Here is an 18,306-nt window from a genome sequence, read left to right as displayed (position 1 = left end):
TGAAGAAGAGAAAAAAAATAGTTTCTGTAATTTGCACCCTTAGTGGGAGCAAAATGATGATAAGGAAAGTTAATGTCTTCCTTCTTTGGAGGCACTAGAAAAAAAGTTATAAGATATGGGGCATATAACTACTCTTCTACAATATGGTTGGGCTCCTGGGGGAGGGAAGTTCAGCTTATGTGTTAACAAGGACACTATTAAACCAGTGTATATCCAAGAGTCCAGCCAGAATTGGGAGGGCTGGTAACCAGAACAAGTAAGGAACACCTGAAGGACATTAGCTGAAAATGGAGAAAAAGAATGGGGCAGGGACATCATTACCTCTAAACAGCAGAGGATGTGTATAAGAGAAAGGCCAAACATTACAAGGTCTAGAACACGAACTAGGATCAAAAGAAAAAGTCACAAAGAAGCAAATTTCATTTTGATATTAGGAAGGAAGGAGACTTTATGTTTTATCTAGCATTTACCAAGTACCCGACACAATTAACATGTTATCACAGTTCTCACAATGTGATGAGGTAAAGGTTTATCCTCATTTTACACACAGCTAATATGATGCAGACCTAGCATTTCAGCCCAGAACTGTCTTGACTCCAGAACCTACCTTCTTTTTCCTACATATAGCACCTTTCTATGAGGAGAGTACTGAGCATCTCCAATCAATGTGTACAACTCCTGAATGAATGGATAAGGGCACAAATGAATGATTTCAACTGAATAGATGTGTTCTTAGTGTCAGACATGCTGAATAATAATTGGGTCCCTGAGAAAAGATGAGTAAATGGTGTTCATCCCTTGGAACAGGGAAGGCAATATATATATAACTGTGGATATAAGACCATGCTCAACACAAACACCACACTGTATATAATGGAAACATCAAGGAATTCTATCTTAAGTATCATTCTACCTTTTATCAGATGGCCTTGCAAGAGCATTATTTCTTTCCTGAATAAGTAGAATTGGGTATTTCATATGGAAGGCAATATTAAAGGACTCTCTCAATTTTACAAATTCTGTCACAAGCCAAATGTTTTCTTACAAATTGATAATTTTTATTTTAAAAAATTCTGCAATAGTAATAATATCTATAGGGACAACACTTCTATGAAACTAAGAAAACTGTTAAGTACTGCTGGTTCTCTGCTTGAAAAGCAGATCAGAAAATAAGCTCACCTTCTTAGACTGAAAACAGAAGAAACTCCTACTAAAACAGAACTATTTAGATGCCTACATTTAAGAATAGCATTCATCCAAAGTCAATCACTAAACATTCCTTATGGTGCAAGCCTTTATAAACAGGCTACAGAATGAAGCCTGGTCCCAGGGAAAGGAGGGAACTCAGATTAACTTCAAATAAAGGGGAAATAGAGCTTCCAATTAATGTTCTTCAGATGAAATATAATCACAGTAACACATTCATCATTCTCTACCTGGTGATTATGTTCATTCACTCAACAAATATTTATTGAGAATCTAAAGTATACTAGCTGCTATTGGAAGTAGGATTAAGTTGTTTTAAAAAAAAAAAAAGGCAAAGTTCCTTACACACACACAAACTGTGCAAAACTGAATTTATTAGCCAAACCTGCTTCTCCGTTTCCTCACTCACTCATTCACCCAAGTGCTCAAGCTAGGAAACATGGCAACCACCTAACTCTCCTCCTTACTCAAATCAGAGATTCAATCACCAAGCTTTATTGATTTTACCTGCTGAATTTTTCTCTAATGTATGCATTACTACCTCTATTACCAAAACAGTTCCAGTCTAAAACACCATCTTAGCTTATAGTATTGCCAATAGATTTCTATTGATTGCTCCCCAAGAGCAAATCACTTAACTCCTTTCAGTAAGTTCTCTTCACAATGAAGTCTGATTTTGTTACCACCTTGCTTAAATCTTTAAACTCTCTGATGACTCCCTACCATCCTCCTATCTGCAATCACACTGGTGATATTCTCAAACAGACTGGTTTTTCAGTCTGCAACACTCCTCACAACAGACCCAACAGGCACATATCCTTTAGGGCTCAGTTCAAACATCTCTTCTTCAAGGGAATTACCTTGTATTATGTTCCTTCTATTCCAATCATTTAAAAATTGTATTTAGCTTTGTATGCGTGCACACACAGAGCTGGGGTTTGTGAGCATGGGTTGCATGCAAGATAAGACAGGCAAGCCCTCTACCACTAAACTACCCCCAGCTCCTATAGTTTGCTACTGAATGTCAGTCTTCCCTCTTACTAATCAGTAATTTCCATGAGTTTGTTAAGTATTTCTTCTGCTTCCCAGTGCACATCAAAATGTGTGATACACAGGCAGTTGCTCAATAAATACTTGCTAATGAATAAAACAATGGTACAATGAACATAAATATAAACTGCTACAAAAGAGATCCAAAGGAAGCTGGGGAAAATAGCTAGAACTAGTAAGGCCTACATCATTAATGTAAAGAAAAGTATAACTGGAAACATGGAAATCTGGGGGGGCTATAGAGATAGGGTTTAACAAAAAAGATAAGCTGATTCCAAAGACTGAAACAAATATGTTGCAGAAATAGAACACAGGTCATGATAAGCTTGCAGGCCCTTTTACTTCTGATCACATTAGACCTGTAAACAGACATCCCTGCTACCAGTCTAAGTCTTTGAACCTAAGTAACCCTCTATGCTGTACTGAGATAACCTAGCTCAAGAGATTACATCACATCTCACACTTATTGAGCAACATGCTGTCATCTGTGCTCTGCTCCTTTTCAATTAGCGTCAAAGCTTAAGTGGTCCAACAAGATCTTAGCAACTTAGGCAATAGGATTTGTACTAGGGTTTCAAAAGAGGTTGGTTTGTGTTTGGAAGAGAAAAAGCAGAGATAAAGTAGTCCCCTTTTCAAAGAAAACTGTGAACCATGAGCTTCCTATCAGCAAATAATCTTGGATGTTCATTACTTAAAGCTAGAGCATCCAAACACTAAACACCAACGAACTTTCCTCTGGCACTCTAGACACTATTCTGAGTAGAAAGTATATATGAGAAAGGTAGACTTGGGATCAAACTGAAGCCTTTAAAGAAAGACAGTAAGCACTGAAATGATTATGATACCTCTATTCTACCTTACTTTTGCTCTCTCCTCTCAAAATTTTAATTCAAAATAAAATATTAAACTGTAAAAGATGCGATTTTCCCATGGTGAATACTTAAAACTTTTTTTTTTTTTTTTTGCAAAATATCTAGTTCTTTCAAAAATTTATTCTCTCACGTTTTGTCGCCTTAGGCTTCCTTATATGCTATGTATATGCCCACTGAATAAACCAGCCAAGGATGAATGAGTGTTGGATTACAGTAAGTTGTGGAACACAGAGCAAGACCCCCATTACATCTCAGCATCAGTTTCTCCCATCTATAAAATGAAGAGCTTAGACTAATGTTTTTTGGAGATGTTTCACTCTTTTCTTCTGAAAACACAAGCATCAATCATTTACAGAAATTATTCTGACAGTTCTGAAATCTAACTGGTCAGAAATGTTGGTGTGACTCAGAGACACAAATGAGGTTGTAACTTTGTGACCAAAGAGACGGGGTCATTCAAAGTCCTGTTGGCTAGTATGAACAGATCCCATTCAAGATGATCTCAAACAGTTACGTATAAAAACAATGAAGGGAATGTTCAATTTTCTCTAACTCTCCCAAGCTGGCATTTACTGAATCATGCTATGAAACACTATTTCTGTAAATTACTTATAGGTGTGTGCACCTTAGGTGTAAAGTATAGAAGTTAAACAGATTCAGACAGGTTTCTCAATATAGAGTTTCTCAGAGTTACTAGTAACAAAGATCTGTCAGGTCCCTACTAGATCCTCACCACAGGCATTTCATTTAACATTCACTTTATAGATGAGAAAACTGAAACAGAGGAGTCAAGACATTTACACAAAATCATGCCCCCAATTAGAGATGGCACCTATTCTTAAACCAAAGTCTCATCACTAATGTAAATTCTCTCACTTATCATATGGCACTGGCTTCCATCAGTCCTATATGCTAATAGATATTTCCAATGTCCAAGGAGGACCTATAATATGCAAGAAATCACAAAATTATTTGTCCATGGACCTCTTGTTTATTTCTTTAAAGGGAAACCATGCAGGTTACACTTTCTTTAGCTAGCTGTCTTTCTACTAATCAATAGAAGGTCACTTGATGCCTAAACCCCACAGAGGTTGAGCAGGCTCACACAGTAATCCCTACTATGCAGTATGACTTACCAGAATTAAAGGAGATCTGAAAGAGCTTCTCATCCAAGCACTGCATTTTCCAAAAAAGTATGTTACATTCAAAAAGTGGAAGTAGTTCACGACTTACAGTAGGGGAGGGCATAGAACCCCAATCTTCAGGTTTCAGCATATAACCCTTTCTTGCTCACTTACTGTCTCTAAATCATTTTGCCTAGGTGAGCTACTCAATATATATATTCCTGTGTATAACTGATATATTAAGTATTTCATAATAAAGCAAGCTGTTGATGGTATATTCAAAAATATAGTCTTGTTGCTGGGCATGGTGACACACACCTGTAATTCCAACAGCTCTGGAAGCTGATGCAGGAGGATGATCAAAGCCAGCCTCAGCAAAAGTGAGGCACTGAGCAACTCAGTGAGACCCAGTCTCTAAATAAAATACAAATTAGGGCTGGAGATGTGGCTCAATGGTCAAATACCCCTTGAATTCAATCTCCGGTACCCACCCCCCAAAAAATATAGTCTTGTCTTTATTACTGAACTGCAAATAATTTTCAAAGATAAAGCATAAGGTCCAAGAAAACATTACCTGAGAATATCATAACTGGCAAAGTCCCATTGGTAGAGACCGAGTGCTGAACTACAAACAATGTATTTGCCATCAAAATGAAGTCTCGGCTGCAGGCAGATACTTCTATCCTCAGAGACAGACAATGTCTTTAAGCACTTGCAGTTGATTTCTCTCCCAATTGGCCAAATCTACAGAAAACAAAGTTAGGAAAGATGACAGATCACATCACCACAAAAAAGCTTGTTCTTAAAGTGTCTTATATTTGCTAAAGTCAGATACAAAAAAGTGAAATATACTGCAAAGACCCAGGTTTTATAGCCAAGAGTCATGGATTAAAGTCCTGATTCTTCTGCATGATTTTAGATAAAATATTTAACCTCTCTGAATCTCTGCTTCTGCAAGGAAAATAATGCCTACCGCAAAGATGACTAAAAAGATGCAAGAATCATATATGAGAATGTTTTGTAAATTCTTTACAAATCATTATAGCACAAGAATGCTTGTTTCATAGTTTAGATCTAAAAAAGAACTGAAGAAAGCAGGAGGGGTTTTTTTGTTGTTGGGGGGGGGGTGGTACTGGGGATTGAACTCAGGTGCACTCAATCACTGAGTCACATCTCCAGCCTTATTTTAAATTTTATTTAGAGACAGGGTCTTACTGAGTTGCTCAGTGCCTTGCTTTTGCTGAAACTGGCTTTGAACTCATGATCCTCCTGCCTCAGTCTTCCAAGCCACTGGGATTACAGGTGTGCACCACCATGCCTGGCTGGTAGATGTCTTAACAGGAAGAATGAGTGCAAAATGAATTTTTGTGTGTTTCTTTTTCATTAACAAATTAAGAGTTAGAAACTGCATACCACATAGAGCTACCAAACATCCTCTCTCCCAATGGATTTAAGATGACTTAGACAAAGACACTCTTAGTCTTCCCCTTGGAACATTCTCCCTTTGCCATAATACTTTAATTTTCTTGTATTTGCCAGTTTTTCTTTGATAATTAACAGAGGTTAAAAAAAAAAAAAAAAAAAACTCACCTTGATCTCATATTTGTCTGCACTTAAAAGGATGTAGTCTCCAGGGCTGTGCAAGAGAGACTTGACTTTGCACTTCTGCAAAACCACCTACAAATATCAACATCTATGTTACAAAAAGATCCTTTTAATGCTGCTCCAAAATACTGATTTTATTTCACTTTTAAAACAGAAGATGAGCTTGAAATATGGTATGCTATAATAGCTAAACTATAACTCTATTACCAAATTAACCTATACTAAAATTTCTGCTACAACTTGATTCTCTGTTTTTAGAAGTATCTAAAAGTGTCCATGTTGGCAGCATTTAATCAGTATGGAAGAAGACATTAATTAAGTAATTTTAAAAATTATAAAATGTGACATAATATAAAACATAAGCAACAGAAAATGTCCTTACATATAAAAGTAAATGATCTGTTTTCATAAATATGTACATTATAAAGAAAAAAGACATTACTTTATGTGTATATGTGACTACATGACCAATATGATTCTGCAATAAGTATACTCAGAAAAATAAGAAATTGTACCCCATCTATGTATGATATATCAAAGTATATAAGAGCATCCTACTGTCATGTATAACTAATTAAAACAAATTAAAAAATTAAAATTAAAAAAAAAAAAAACACTGGACTTGGAACCAGAATCTGCCATATACTAAACTCAACTCTGTAATCTTGGACAAGACCAAATAACCTTTTTTTTTTTCTTTCAATGCTAGAGACTGAACCCAGGGTTGCATGCATGCTAAGCAAACACTCCACCAATTCTATCTAATCTCTTACCTTCCTCACCTTTAAAATAGAAAGCAAGGCACCTATTATCTTTTTTCTTTTAATATTTTTTAGTTTCAGGTGGACTTAATATCTTTATTTTTATTTATATGTGGTGCTGAGGATCAACCCAGTGCCTTATACAAGTCAGGCAAGCACTCTCCACTGAGCCACAACCCCAGCCCCAAGGCACCTATAATCTTACCTTATATAACTGAAGTGAACATAAAATTAAACCATGTAAGTAATAGTAGTATTGTAATTTAAAAAATCCCATTATCACTTGGGATAATCTATAAACACTACATTATAGTTATTTTTAAAAAAATAACATTATAGTTATTTTAAAGAACTAAATCAGCATGACGTGAAACAGGAGGCAAGATTTACTCATTCAGATTCAACTGAAACTGATGGACCTGCTATTAAGTATTAGGTACCTTGCTAGGGTCACAGTCACAGGAACTTAGCAGATGATAAACTCAGTTCCTGAAGGTGAAAGTAACTTGTTTGAGACATCATAGGCATATTTTGACTCAAGTCTACTGTTTTCTCTTACACCAAATTGCCTTATAATATATACCTTCTCTGTTTATAAATGTGATTTGCTCAAAATATAATATTGATCTTCTCACAGACTGCTCTCCCTTCAGCTCTACCTATTTCAGAAAAAGACATAATCACCCATCCAATCGAAAATCTATCAGTTCTCTGATTCTTCATCCCCTACAATGAATCACATGTTTAGGTGACTTTACCTTAAAAGTATGTCTCCATGTGTGACCCTCTTTCTTCATTACCACTCAAGTCCAAGTCATGAGCATCTTTTGCTTAAAATAAGCCTAACTATTCACCCTGTTGTCTACTCATTTTTTAAAAACATAAATCAGACCCTTGATCAGAGCTTCCAATACTTCCTATTATACTTTTGGCATCTACCATCTTTACTCTGGCCTAATAAGTCATACATGATGACTACATCCACGAGTCTCTCTCAATGAAGAACAGCTACACTGGCCTTCTTCCAGGTCATCAAATGTTCCAGATTCTTATTCTTATACCCCCTGAAACACTCTTTTTCCTGCTCTTCCTACAGTTACCTCCTATTGATTTTTCATGGTTTACCTCTTCTCCAAAAGCTTTCCCTGAACTAATTAAGATATTTCGGGATTCTTATAAAACACTGTACTCCAAATTACAGAATTTGTAATTATGTAGCATTTATTTGCGAAATTACTGTTTAATAACTATTTGTCATACTAGACCAACATGCATAGGGCTATTTTGCTTACTCCTGTATCCTCAGCCCCTCACAAAAAGCTCAAGAGAAGTGCTTATACATGGCATATCCTTTAATAATATACTGTATTTGACCTAGCAAAAATCTTGTTTTGAAAATTAGAAAATGCAACATTTTGTTTGAAATCTTCTATATTTTTCTTTACTTTGCCCCACTTTTTTTTTTTTTTTTTTTTTTTTTTTTTGCAGTGCTGGAGATTAAACCCAGGGCCTTGTAGACAAGCACTCCACCACTGAGATACATGACCCCATTTTAAACACAAAAACTGGAAGGAGAAAAAAAAATGAAGGCTGCTCATCTGATTAAAAGAGAGACATGAAAAATAAATAAATAAAAGAGAAACATGAGCATCTGAAAAAGGGCAAAAAGCACCCCAATCCTACCAGAAACAACACCTTCAAAATTCTGGTGCATAAATACATTTAGAAACTGGCATTATTCTCCACATACACTTTTATATGGAACCTGTCTTATTGTGAGCATCTTTCCACACCCATGTGTCATTTATTTGTTAAACTATTTACCCAGTGCTTTCCACAGAGAGGTCACTACTGTACACTACCATGCTTTGTAGTCTGCATTTATTCCACTTACAACTCATCTACCAATTATAAGGCAGAGTCTACCATCCTCTCCATTGCCCACCCGCAAAAAGCCTGGTGACAAGGAGATTTCTTCTAAGTCTTCATACCTTGGTGACCCATTCCGTGTGCCCAGTAAGTGTGTTCAGGCATGTCCCAGCAGATAAAGCCCATACTTTCACAGTGAAGTCTGCAGAGCCACTCACCAAGATATCCAGTTCATCATTGTAGTCCACGCTAAACACTAGTGCATATAAATACATAAAGTTAAAACACGCCTCTCTGTCAATGGTTCTTTTATAACAAGCATTCAATAATGTTTATTCTCCCCAGCTGCCCAACTACATAATTTCCTAACCTGAGCTACTGTAAGAATGGTGCTACTCAACCAGCAATTTTATGATAAGAAAATCTATTTCAAATTTCTTGTTAAGATAGCTTATTATCCTAAAGTTGGAAAGTACTGGGAACAATATAATCTCCAATATTTGTGCCACCTTCAGCATGAAGCAAAACCAGTGATTGAGAAAATGGCATTCCTTCTTAGGATTATCTGCAATAATAATAAAACAAAACGTAAAGAATATAAGCTGCAAAACAGTACCCAGGCTCAAGAAAAGTCAATGTAAAGAGGAAAAAAAAACATAAAAGGCTCTCAAAGGTTAGACTAAGACACCAAAACAATGTATGAATTCTTCACAGTTGTATACCTAGCACCTAAATCATATCAGGCAGCACAGGGAGTACTATTTGTTTTTAAATATCTGCCAAGCTCTAAAGAACATCAGAGACCCAAAGATGAAGACATTTCCCTCCTTTAAGGAACTCTAAGTGGGGGGAAGTGGAGGAAGTCCAGAAAGAAATAAAAGTTTACCTCTTGCTAGGGAAACACCAAGGAGAATGACTAACTCTGCCCAGGGCTATCAGGGAGGACTTCAGGGAAGAGGCGATATTGGAGATGGGCCCTGAAGGATGAGTAGAGTTTATCAAGAAAAGAAAAAGAAAATTGCAACTAGAGGGAACAGCAAAGGCATGGAGTTAAGAAAAGCCACGGCAACGTCCAGGAAACAGCAAGTAGAACATTTTTTAGAGCAGGGCTCTCAAAGTTGATAAGGAATAAAAATCACCTGGATGTCACTGTATATCTTGACACAGTGGAATGTTACACTCAGTTTAATATCTAAATTCCATACTAAATCATAAATCCAAATAATAATTTCTGAAATAAGTGATAGCAGATAGCAAAGACTAAAGACAAATATACAGAACAAACAAAATTTAAAAAAAAAAAAAAACAGTTTTAGCAGCAAAACAACTAGGTTCAGTTTAAAGAATACTGAGCACCAGAAACAGTGTAAGGAATTCAGAACATAAGGGTGAACAAGACAGGCAAGATCCCTGTCCTCTGGAGCTTATGGTTTGATGGGGATGTAAGGTTATGCTTACTTGTATGATGAGTGTTATGACAGTAATACAGGTTATGGGGAACAAGTAGAGGGGTCGAACCTGTTTAGGGAGTCCCAGAAGGATGCTCATAAACGTGAGGCTTAGGAGCATAAATTATGACCCCGAGAGGCTAAAACAGTACATAAATAGAGGAAAGAAAGAGGGAAGGTGATCCACAAGACTCCAGGAAATAGCTCAATATGATTTCTACGTAAAACTCCAAAACAAAATGTAACACGGGGAACTCAAGTCTCAGGTTATAGTCAAAAGACCAATTTTCTGCAAAATAGGTCTGGTATGCCTTTATTAAGAAACATTCACAGGCTGGGGTTGTGGCTCAATGGTAGAGCACTTGCCTAGCATGTGTGAGGCACTGGGTTCAATTCTCAGCACCGAGTATAAATAAATAAACAAAATAAAGATCCATCAACAACTAAAAAAAAAAAAAGAAAAAAAAAAAGCATTCAGGCATCTATTCCTTTTATCTTTAGGTGGTTACTTGCTTTCACTGGTAGTCAAACAAGCTCCAATTAGACATAATCTGTGAAGATCACACAATCTGTGAACCACCATTGCTCCAAAGGATTTTCAGCCTTAAATCTATAAATAAAGTGGTCTGAATTTCCAAGTGCAGGACTCACTCAGTTTGGAAGTATGGAATCTGATAAAAGCAAAAATGACTGCACAACAGGATATAAATAAAACAGGAGAGAGGAACAACTACCCCTCCTAGCACAAGGGTACATTGAAGAATTTTTAAATGAGACAAGAAAAAGCAAAATTATTGAAAACGTCCCAAATAAGGAATAAAATCTGGAATAAAAAACTGAGATAAAAGGAAATAACTCCAGTGACTAAGAAGAGTGAAAAATAGCAGGTTAAATTAAAAAAAAAAAAAAAAAAAAAAAAAAAATATATATATATATATATATATATATAGAATATATATATGACATACGTGGCTCCTGCTTTCAAAGAAAGATGCTAAAATAATTATAAAAATCCTTGAAAAAGGGCAACCCACCCGCCCCTGTGTGCCCCCGGAAGTGCTGGGTCCTGGCTCCGGAACTCCATTCCCAGCAGGCCACAGTGTTGTCAAAGGAGCCTGTCACAAGCTTCTGTTCATCAAACTTCACCGCTGCACAAGTGTGGGTCTGGATGCCATAAACGCACTGCCCTGTGCTCACATCCCACAGCTTTGCAGACAAGTCATCTGACCCTTCAAGAGAAAAGCAGGGAGGTTAATACAAAGCAAACACTCTGCAAAGGACAATTAATCCCCAAATCATGGTATTCTCAAGGCAAATGTTCAGGAATCACCTTCTCCGACTTTAAGGTTGAGAAAACCAAAGCATAGAGAGGGCAACATGACTTGCTTAGTCACCAAAATGGTATCAAGCACAATCTAACAGAATCTAAGCTTTTTGGTTAGTCCTGTCCCTTAACTTACCAGGCTACAGTATTGAACTAAAGTATCATTTGGTGCTTTCACTTGAAAAAATTTATAAATATTTGGTTATTACAAGCTCTAATTTCAGTCTGTAATGGTAGGTACTCCCTATGGCTGCATGTTACACCTGCATGCTTGTCCACTACACAACAGTCCTGAACAAATAAGGAATGACGAATAGACAGAGCTGTCTGATAGAATATAGTCCAAAGTCAAGCCAAAGATAAACCTTAGATCATGGGCTAAGTTCTGCAAAAGCCAACAGCTAATTTCCTGAGCCATCTTGAAATATATAAAGGAACATTTAAAAAAAAAAAAAAACAGGAACAAATTACCCCCATTCACAGCAACTCTACAAAAAGCTTATGAAATCCCTTAAAATTCTGTGGGAAAAATCAGTTTTTTCTTTTGACTCTGATGAAAATGTTACATTAATCATGATGACAATTCAACATTGTTCTCTAAGTTTAAAATTCTAATGATTAACTCATATCTCACAATTTACTTTTAATTCAAAGACTTGACAAAAAGACCTTCTGAGGGCTGGAAATGTAGCATTAGTGGTGGAGCACTTGCCTTGCCCCTGTGAGGCACTCGGTTCGATCCTCAGCACCATATAAAAATATATAAACAAAATCGAGATATCACGTCCATTTATAACAAAAAATATTAAAAAAAAAAAAAAGACATTGAGAAGATACCATAGTTGCTACAATCAGGATACCACATTCTAGGAAAGCACTATATAAATAGTTCTGAAAGAGTTGAGGCATGCTAGTGCACACCTATAATCTCAAGAGGCGGGAGAATTGCAAGTTCAAAGCCAGCCTCAGCAACTTAATGAAGCCCTAAGCAACTTAGCAAGACTCTGTCTCAAAATAAAATGAGGGCCGGGGGCCTGGGGTTGTGGCTCAGAAGTAGAGTGCTCACCTAGCACATTCAAAGCCTGGGGTTCAATCCTCAGTACCACATAAAAATAACAAAAAATAAAGGTATGGTGTCCAACTACAACTAAAAAAAGAAAATGAATATTAAAAAAGATATATATGGGCTGGGGATGTGGCTCAAGCGGTAGCGCGCTTTCCTGGCATGCGTGCGGCCCGGGTTTGATCCTCAGCACCACATACAAACAAAGATGTTGTGTCTGCCAAAAACTAAAAAATAAATATTAAAAAAAAGATACACACACACACACACACACACACACACACACACACATATATGGGCTGGGTATGTGGCTCGGTGTTTAAGCATCCCTGGGTTTAATCCCTAGTTTGAAAAAAAAATAGCTAAATAACTAAATAAAGCCAGACATAATTCCATCTTTAGTTAAGAGCCACTGTTTCAGACAGTGGAAAAGTAATCATCACTCAGAAAAGAATGAGACCATGACTTTAACTTTGGCAAATTCTATGAGTTACACTAAAATGCGTAGGAATACCACCCATTTCAGACTCAAATTAGAGCTTGTAATAACCAGCTATTTATAAATTTTTTTATTGCCACTTTGCTATTTTTATGGGGCTGGACTTGGTTAGTAGGTTCTCAATGAGTATCTGAGACATTAGAACCATCCAGGGAGCTTTAAACAAAAGCAGGAGTCTGGGGCATACCTCAGTGCTAGAGCACTCGCCTAGCAAGAGAGAGGCCTTGGGTTCAATCTCCAGCACTGGATAAAATGAACACACACACACACACAAAAGCAGGGCCCTATCTTCATAGAGTTTTAGTTTAGAGTATCTAAAATGAAGTGCAATCATCTTGAGTTTGTCAGGTGATTCTAATTTATCAGCAACATTTTGAGAACCAAAGGTCTAGAACAGTGCTATCCAACAGAAATATAATATAAACTGCATACATAATATATCCTATTAGAAAATTTTTTTAAAGACATGAAAGTAATTTATTTACCTAACTCGATATGTTAAAAATGAAATATTTTATATTTTTTTACATTCTAAATTTTTGAATTCTGGTATTTCACTTCACAGTTTGGACTAGCCACAGCTCAAGAACTCAAAAGTGAAATAGTAGTGCTGGGCAGCAGAGTCTAGATAGATGGTGTTTAATCTCCTTCAGCTTGGACATTTTGTAATTGTATTCTAAAGGAGCTAGAGCAGGCAATCATTTTAGGTCCTAGATAAACTTGGTTCTGACTTATTTCCACTGTTCAATTGGGGTTTCATTCATTTATTCATTCAATATATATTTATAGGACTTCTGTATCTATATTTATCCATTCAATATATATTTATAGGACTTCTGAGCAGGGAGGGCTCCTGCTCTCATGGCACTTATATCTACTTGTGAAGACAAAAAGGCTAAACAAGCAAAAACAATTCAGTCAGTGGTAAACAGCACAAAAGTCCACAGCAAACATAAGGGGATAAAAAGCAAAAATGTCTTACATGAGGCTCCACTGAGATTGACTGTGCTCCTCAACATGCATGTGTTCTACAAACTTATCTCAGGAGCTGGCATGATCAGCTCCTCAACTATACTTCTCTTTGGTTTTTAAGTCAGGCTTTAGCATATTTGAAGAAGGGATTTCATGGTTTAAAAAACTAAGTTTTTACTAATTAAAATCTGAACGATGACTCAGTTAATGAAACCAAAGAATAAAATATACAATGGAATAGTATATATATATATGTACACACACACACACACACACACACACCCCAGAGGTCAGTAAAGTTTTCTCTGTGAAAGACCAGATAGTAAATACTTTAAGCTTTGTGAACTAAAATCTCTGTTGCAATCACTCCTTTCTGCTGGACATGGTTCACAGTCCAGTTTGCCAACCCCAGGTATACACCTATTGACCATTATTAAGTATTTCTATATTACATAAATATTTGTGAGTAGGCATTGAGGCCAATTCATAAAGAAATATTTAGAACCATCCTAAAAATTAAAAATTATTTACATAAATTGTCAAAATTAATTGCCTAAAATTTGGACACTGATTCTAAAAAAGAGTTTGACCTGTGAAATCGTGGCAAAGTCAAGTGGGACCACTGGGTCGGAAAGATGTTTGACTGTGACCTTATCTACATTTCTGATAGACAATCATGACTGCATTATGGAAAACAGTTTGAAGCAGGGAACAAGACCAGAGGCTACATATAAAGCTGGGCGCAGTGGTGCACGCCTGTAATCCCAGTGGCTCAGAAGACTGAGAAAGGAGGATCAAGAGTTCAAAGTCAGCCTCAGCAATGGCGAGGCGCTAAGCAACTCAGTGAGACCTTGTCTCTAAATAAATTTTTTTTTTAAAGGCTGGGGTTGTGGCTCAGTGGTTCAGTGCCCTGAATTCAATCCCCAGTACCAAAAAAAAAAAAAAGAAGAAGAAGAAGAAGAAGGTCATAAAAAAATCAAAGGGAGGAATATAGCTCAGTTGGTAGAGAGTTGCCTCACATGCACGAGATTCTTGGTTCTAACCCCAGCAACACACACACACACACACAAAAAAACGGGGTCAGGTGACACACGGATCACAAGCTCAAGGCCAACCTCAAAAACTTAGCAGAAACCTGTTTCAAAACAAGAAATAGAAAAGGTCTGGTGATGTGGCTCAGTGATAAAGTGCCCTGGGTTCAATTCCCAATACAAAAAAAAAGAAAGAAAGAAAGAAAAAATCTAAAGTGTGTCCATACACACAGTGAAATATTATTCAGCCTTAAAAAGGAATAAAATTCTAACATTGTTACAATGTGGAGGAACCTTAAAGACATTATGCTAAGAAAGGTCAGTCAGTCACAAAAGAACAAATACTACATGAGTCCACTTAGATGAGGTTTCTAGATTAGTCAAATTCACAGAAAGTAGAATGGAGGTTCCATAGGCTGAAGGAATAGGCAATTAGTGTTTAACTGGTACAATTTCAGTTTAGCAAGATGCAAAAAAATTCTGGAGCTAGATGGTAGTGATGGTTGCACAATACTGTGAAAGTACTTACTGAGACAGAACTGTACACTTTAAAATGATAACTTTTGTTATGTGTCTGCCACAGCTTGAGAAGAAAAAAACTAAGGAATTTTCCCAACTAATTATTTAAATTAATTTTATAGAAAAATGGGTCATTTGGTTTTACACTCTAAAGAAGTTTAAAAAGCAAAAAAGAAAACCAGGTTGAGTTACATTTTATAGTGGTTCAGATTACTCCTAAGGGTTAAACCTTTAGGAGCCACTGTTCTCCACCCTTTCTGGTATTATTGTAGGCCTCTCCTCTGGATTCCCATTTGCTGCCCTGACTGTCACATTTTTTGAAAGAGGTCACCAATAATGTAGCCTAGAGGTGAAAGAGGATGAAATAAATGTGGATGCTTCTGTATCTCGTGAAAGAAAAAACCCTCTCAATTCTGAAAATAGTACTACGATACGAAAAAAATGAAGGGTACGTAAACAGAGAGGCAGAAAAATGAACTGTGACCCAAATGGAGTAAACTGTCTTATCAAGTTTAAATATTTAACGGGTAGAATCAGATCTCAGCTCTCGAAACACCTCTGAGGTATGTGACTCTAGTGACCAACTGAATAAACAAAACCAGAACCTCTTCAACACAGGCTGTCATTCGCCGGGAAACACTTCATCACACTTGTTTCCTTCATTCTCTTCAGCACCCTTAACAAGGATCCACTCTAGGCTCGTCTTTTTCCTAACTCTCCTTTTAAAATGTCACTGCTCCAGCCATAGCTGTGATGTTACGAACTCCTAATCTTTCTCTTGAGCTCAGAGTACTCTTCAAAGCTCTGACTCTGCATTTCCAAATACCATGAGAATTCCATTGGGCAACTGAATTCAGTTCATCTCAAACAGAATTCCATCTACCCTCTCAAATTCATTCCTTCATTTTCTAGTCTTGTTAGTAGTGCTATTATCTTCCCAGATATACAAAGCTAGAAACCTAATCCATTTCTGAAATCTCTTCTCCTATAATACCGTCTTTATTGTTTGCTCTCTAAAAGTCACTGTAAACTTATTGCCAAATTCAGGATTTCACAATTCAAGTGAAAATGCAAGCTCTTGCCTCTCTCCACTATCCTTTATTTGTCAGCTCTGACAAATAAACTCTCGTGTGAAAGAAAGAAAGAAAGAAAGAAAATGCAAGTTCTTAAGAAACAAGATGACATAAACACATATACAATTCTGCTACAGGTACTTCTCTCACTAGTAAACTCCCAGGGATGCTGCTATTTTAAAAATATGCTTTAGATTATTTAACAGCTATAGCATAATTTTCAATATGCAAACCTGGTGAATTTAATCAGAAAAAAAGAATAACATTAATATATAGGCACACTTAAGAAACTAATTTTAAAATATAGGTTTGGGTGATAAGGATATAGCTCAATGGTAGTATACTTGCCTTGCACAGGGATGAAGGTGGGAGAGAGCAGGGCTAGGTGTATTTACTGTAGATATTAACTTTCCCAACAGAGAATTCAGGGAACTGTTTCCCATTGATTTCTGCTCTGAGTAATTACTGCTTTATTTTATTGCATTTAAAAAATAAAGTATGGGAGCTGGGATTGTGGCTCAGCGGTAGAGCACTCGCCTAGCGCGGGCGGGACCCGGGTTCGATCCTCAGCACCACATAAAGAAAAATAAAGGCATTGTGTTTGTCCATCTACACCTAAAAAATAAATATTTTTTAAAAAATAAATAAATAAAATAAAGTATGATGAAAGAAGAATAGTCTTCTAAAGCTGGAGTGGCGGTGACACAATGAGTCAACAGTCAACATTTTTGTAAGTGGAAGGCAATACAGCATTTTAATCCTTTAAAAATACCTACCATAAATGGTGAGGCAAAAAAGAAATGGAAGAGCCATCACCATACTGGAAAAGTACATCAAAGTACATAGATACAGATGATATTGCTCCAACAATCAGGCTTATAAGACAGGGAGAATAATGTAAGCATGAAATAACTTAATGCTTACAAATGACAAATCAAACCACTGCCTTAAATCAAATGCATACTTTATAAAACTGGAAGGTGTCTGACATTTCAAAGAATACATTACCATGTGGGAAAATATACATCCATAAGGTAATGCAATTTTAAAACAACCTTGAGAAGTTACATTCTCTTAACTATTAAAAATGTTAAAGGGGACCGAGGCTGTGGCTCAGTGGTAGAGTGCTTGCCTAGCACACGTGAGACCCTGGGTTTGACCCCCAGCACCACATAAAAAAATAAACAAAATAAAGGTATGGGCTGGGGTTGTGGCTCAATGGTAGAGCACTTGCCTAGCAAGTGGGAGGTACTGGGTTCGATCCTCAGCACCACATAGAAATAAATAAAGATATTGTGTCCATCTACAACTAAAAAAAAATTTTTTTAAAGTTAAAACTGTATCTGGTGAGACTAAAAGAGGGGCAAGTTATTTAAAATTTGCTGTGTACATGGTATCAATTCAGTATATCTGCAAAGTCACTAAGTGGAACTATAAAATCACTCAGACTTCTGGACCTGGTAATTCTACTTTTCAGCTTCTGTTCCAAATAAAGAATTCAGGAGAATAAAAGTAATGTAAAGATACTCATAAAAATAGGAGGAAAAAAAAAAAACCCTGAATATACACTAACATGGAAATAGCTAAATAATGATATATTTCCACAGAGGAACAATTCATAATACTTATTAAAAGTGACAACTCTATAATTTAGGTAATGTACAAATGTTTTGTCAGAAATTATCCTGGATAAGGGCTGGGATTGTGGCTCAGTGGTAGAACGCTTGCCTAGCATGTGTGAGGCACTGGGTACAATTCTCAGCAATACATATAAATAAAGACCCACTGACAACTTAAAAAATACACACACACACACACACACACACGTGTAGAAATTAGAAAAAGAACACCAAGTATCCTTATACAATACAATCGGGATCATTAATAAGA

At 36.5% G+C, this 18,306-nt stretch overlaps 1 protein-coding gene across 1 annotated transcript in view; it reads right to left on the bottom strand.

The window, feature by feature from the left end:
* Window positions 1-18,306, bottom strand: part of Fbxw2 (F-box and WD repeat domain containing 2) — a 32,851-nt gene that overhangs the window by 7,743 nt on the left and 6,802 nt on the right. The window contains exons 4-7 of the mRNA XM_076845600.2: window positions 10,970-11,164; window positions 8,610-8,743; window positions 5,843-5,929; window positions 4,827-4,996 (exon numbers count right to left, since the gene is read on the bottom strand). Coding sequence (XP_076701715.1) covers window positions 4,827-4,996; window positions 5,843-5,929; window positions 8,610-8,743; window positions 10,970-11,164 — 586 coding nt within the window. The remainder of the gene's footprint in view (window positions 1-4,826; window positions 4,997-5,842; window positions 5,930-8,609; window positions 8,744-10,969; window positions 11,165-18,306) is intronic.

This window comes from Callospermophilus lateralis, chromosome 2 (assembly GCF_048772815.1).
Source record: "Callospermophilus lateralis isolate mCalLat2 chromosome 2, mCalLat2.hap1, whole genome shotgun sequence".
NCBI classification, from domain to species: domain Eukaryota; kingdom Metazoa; phylum Chordata; class Mammalia; order Rodentia; family Sciuridae; genus Callospermophilus; species Callospermophilus lateralis.
Note: the sequence above shows the minus strand (reverse complement) of the source record. Positions and strands in the feature narration are given on the sequence as shown.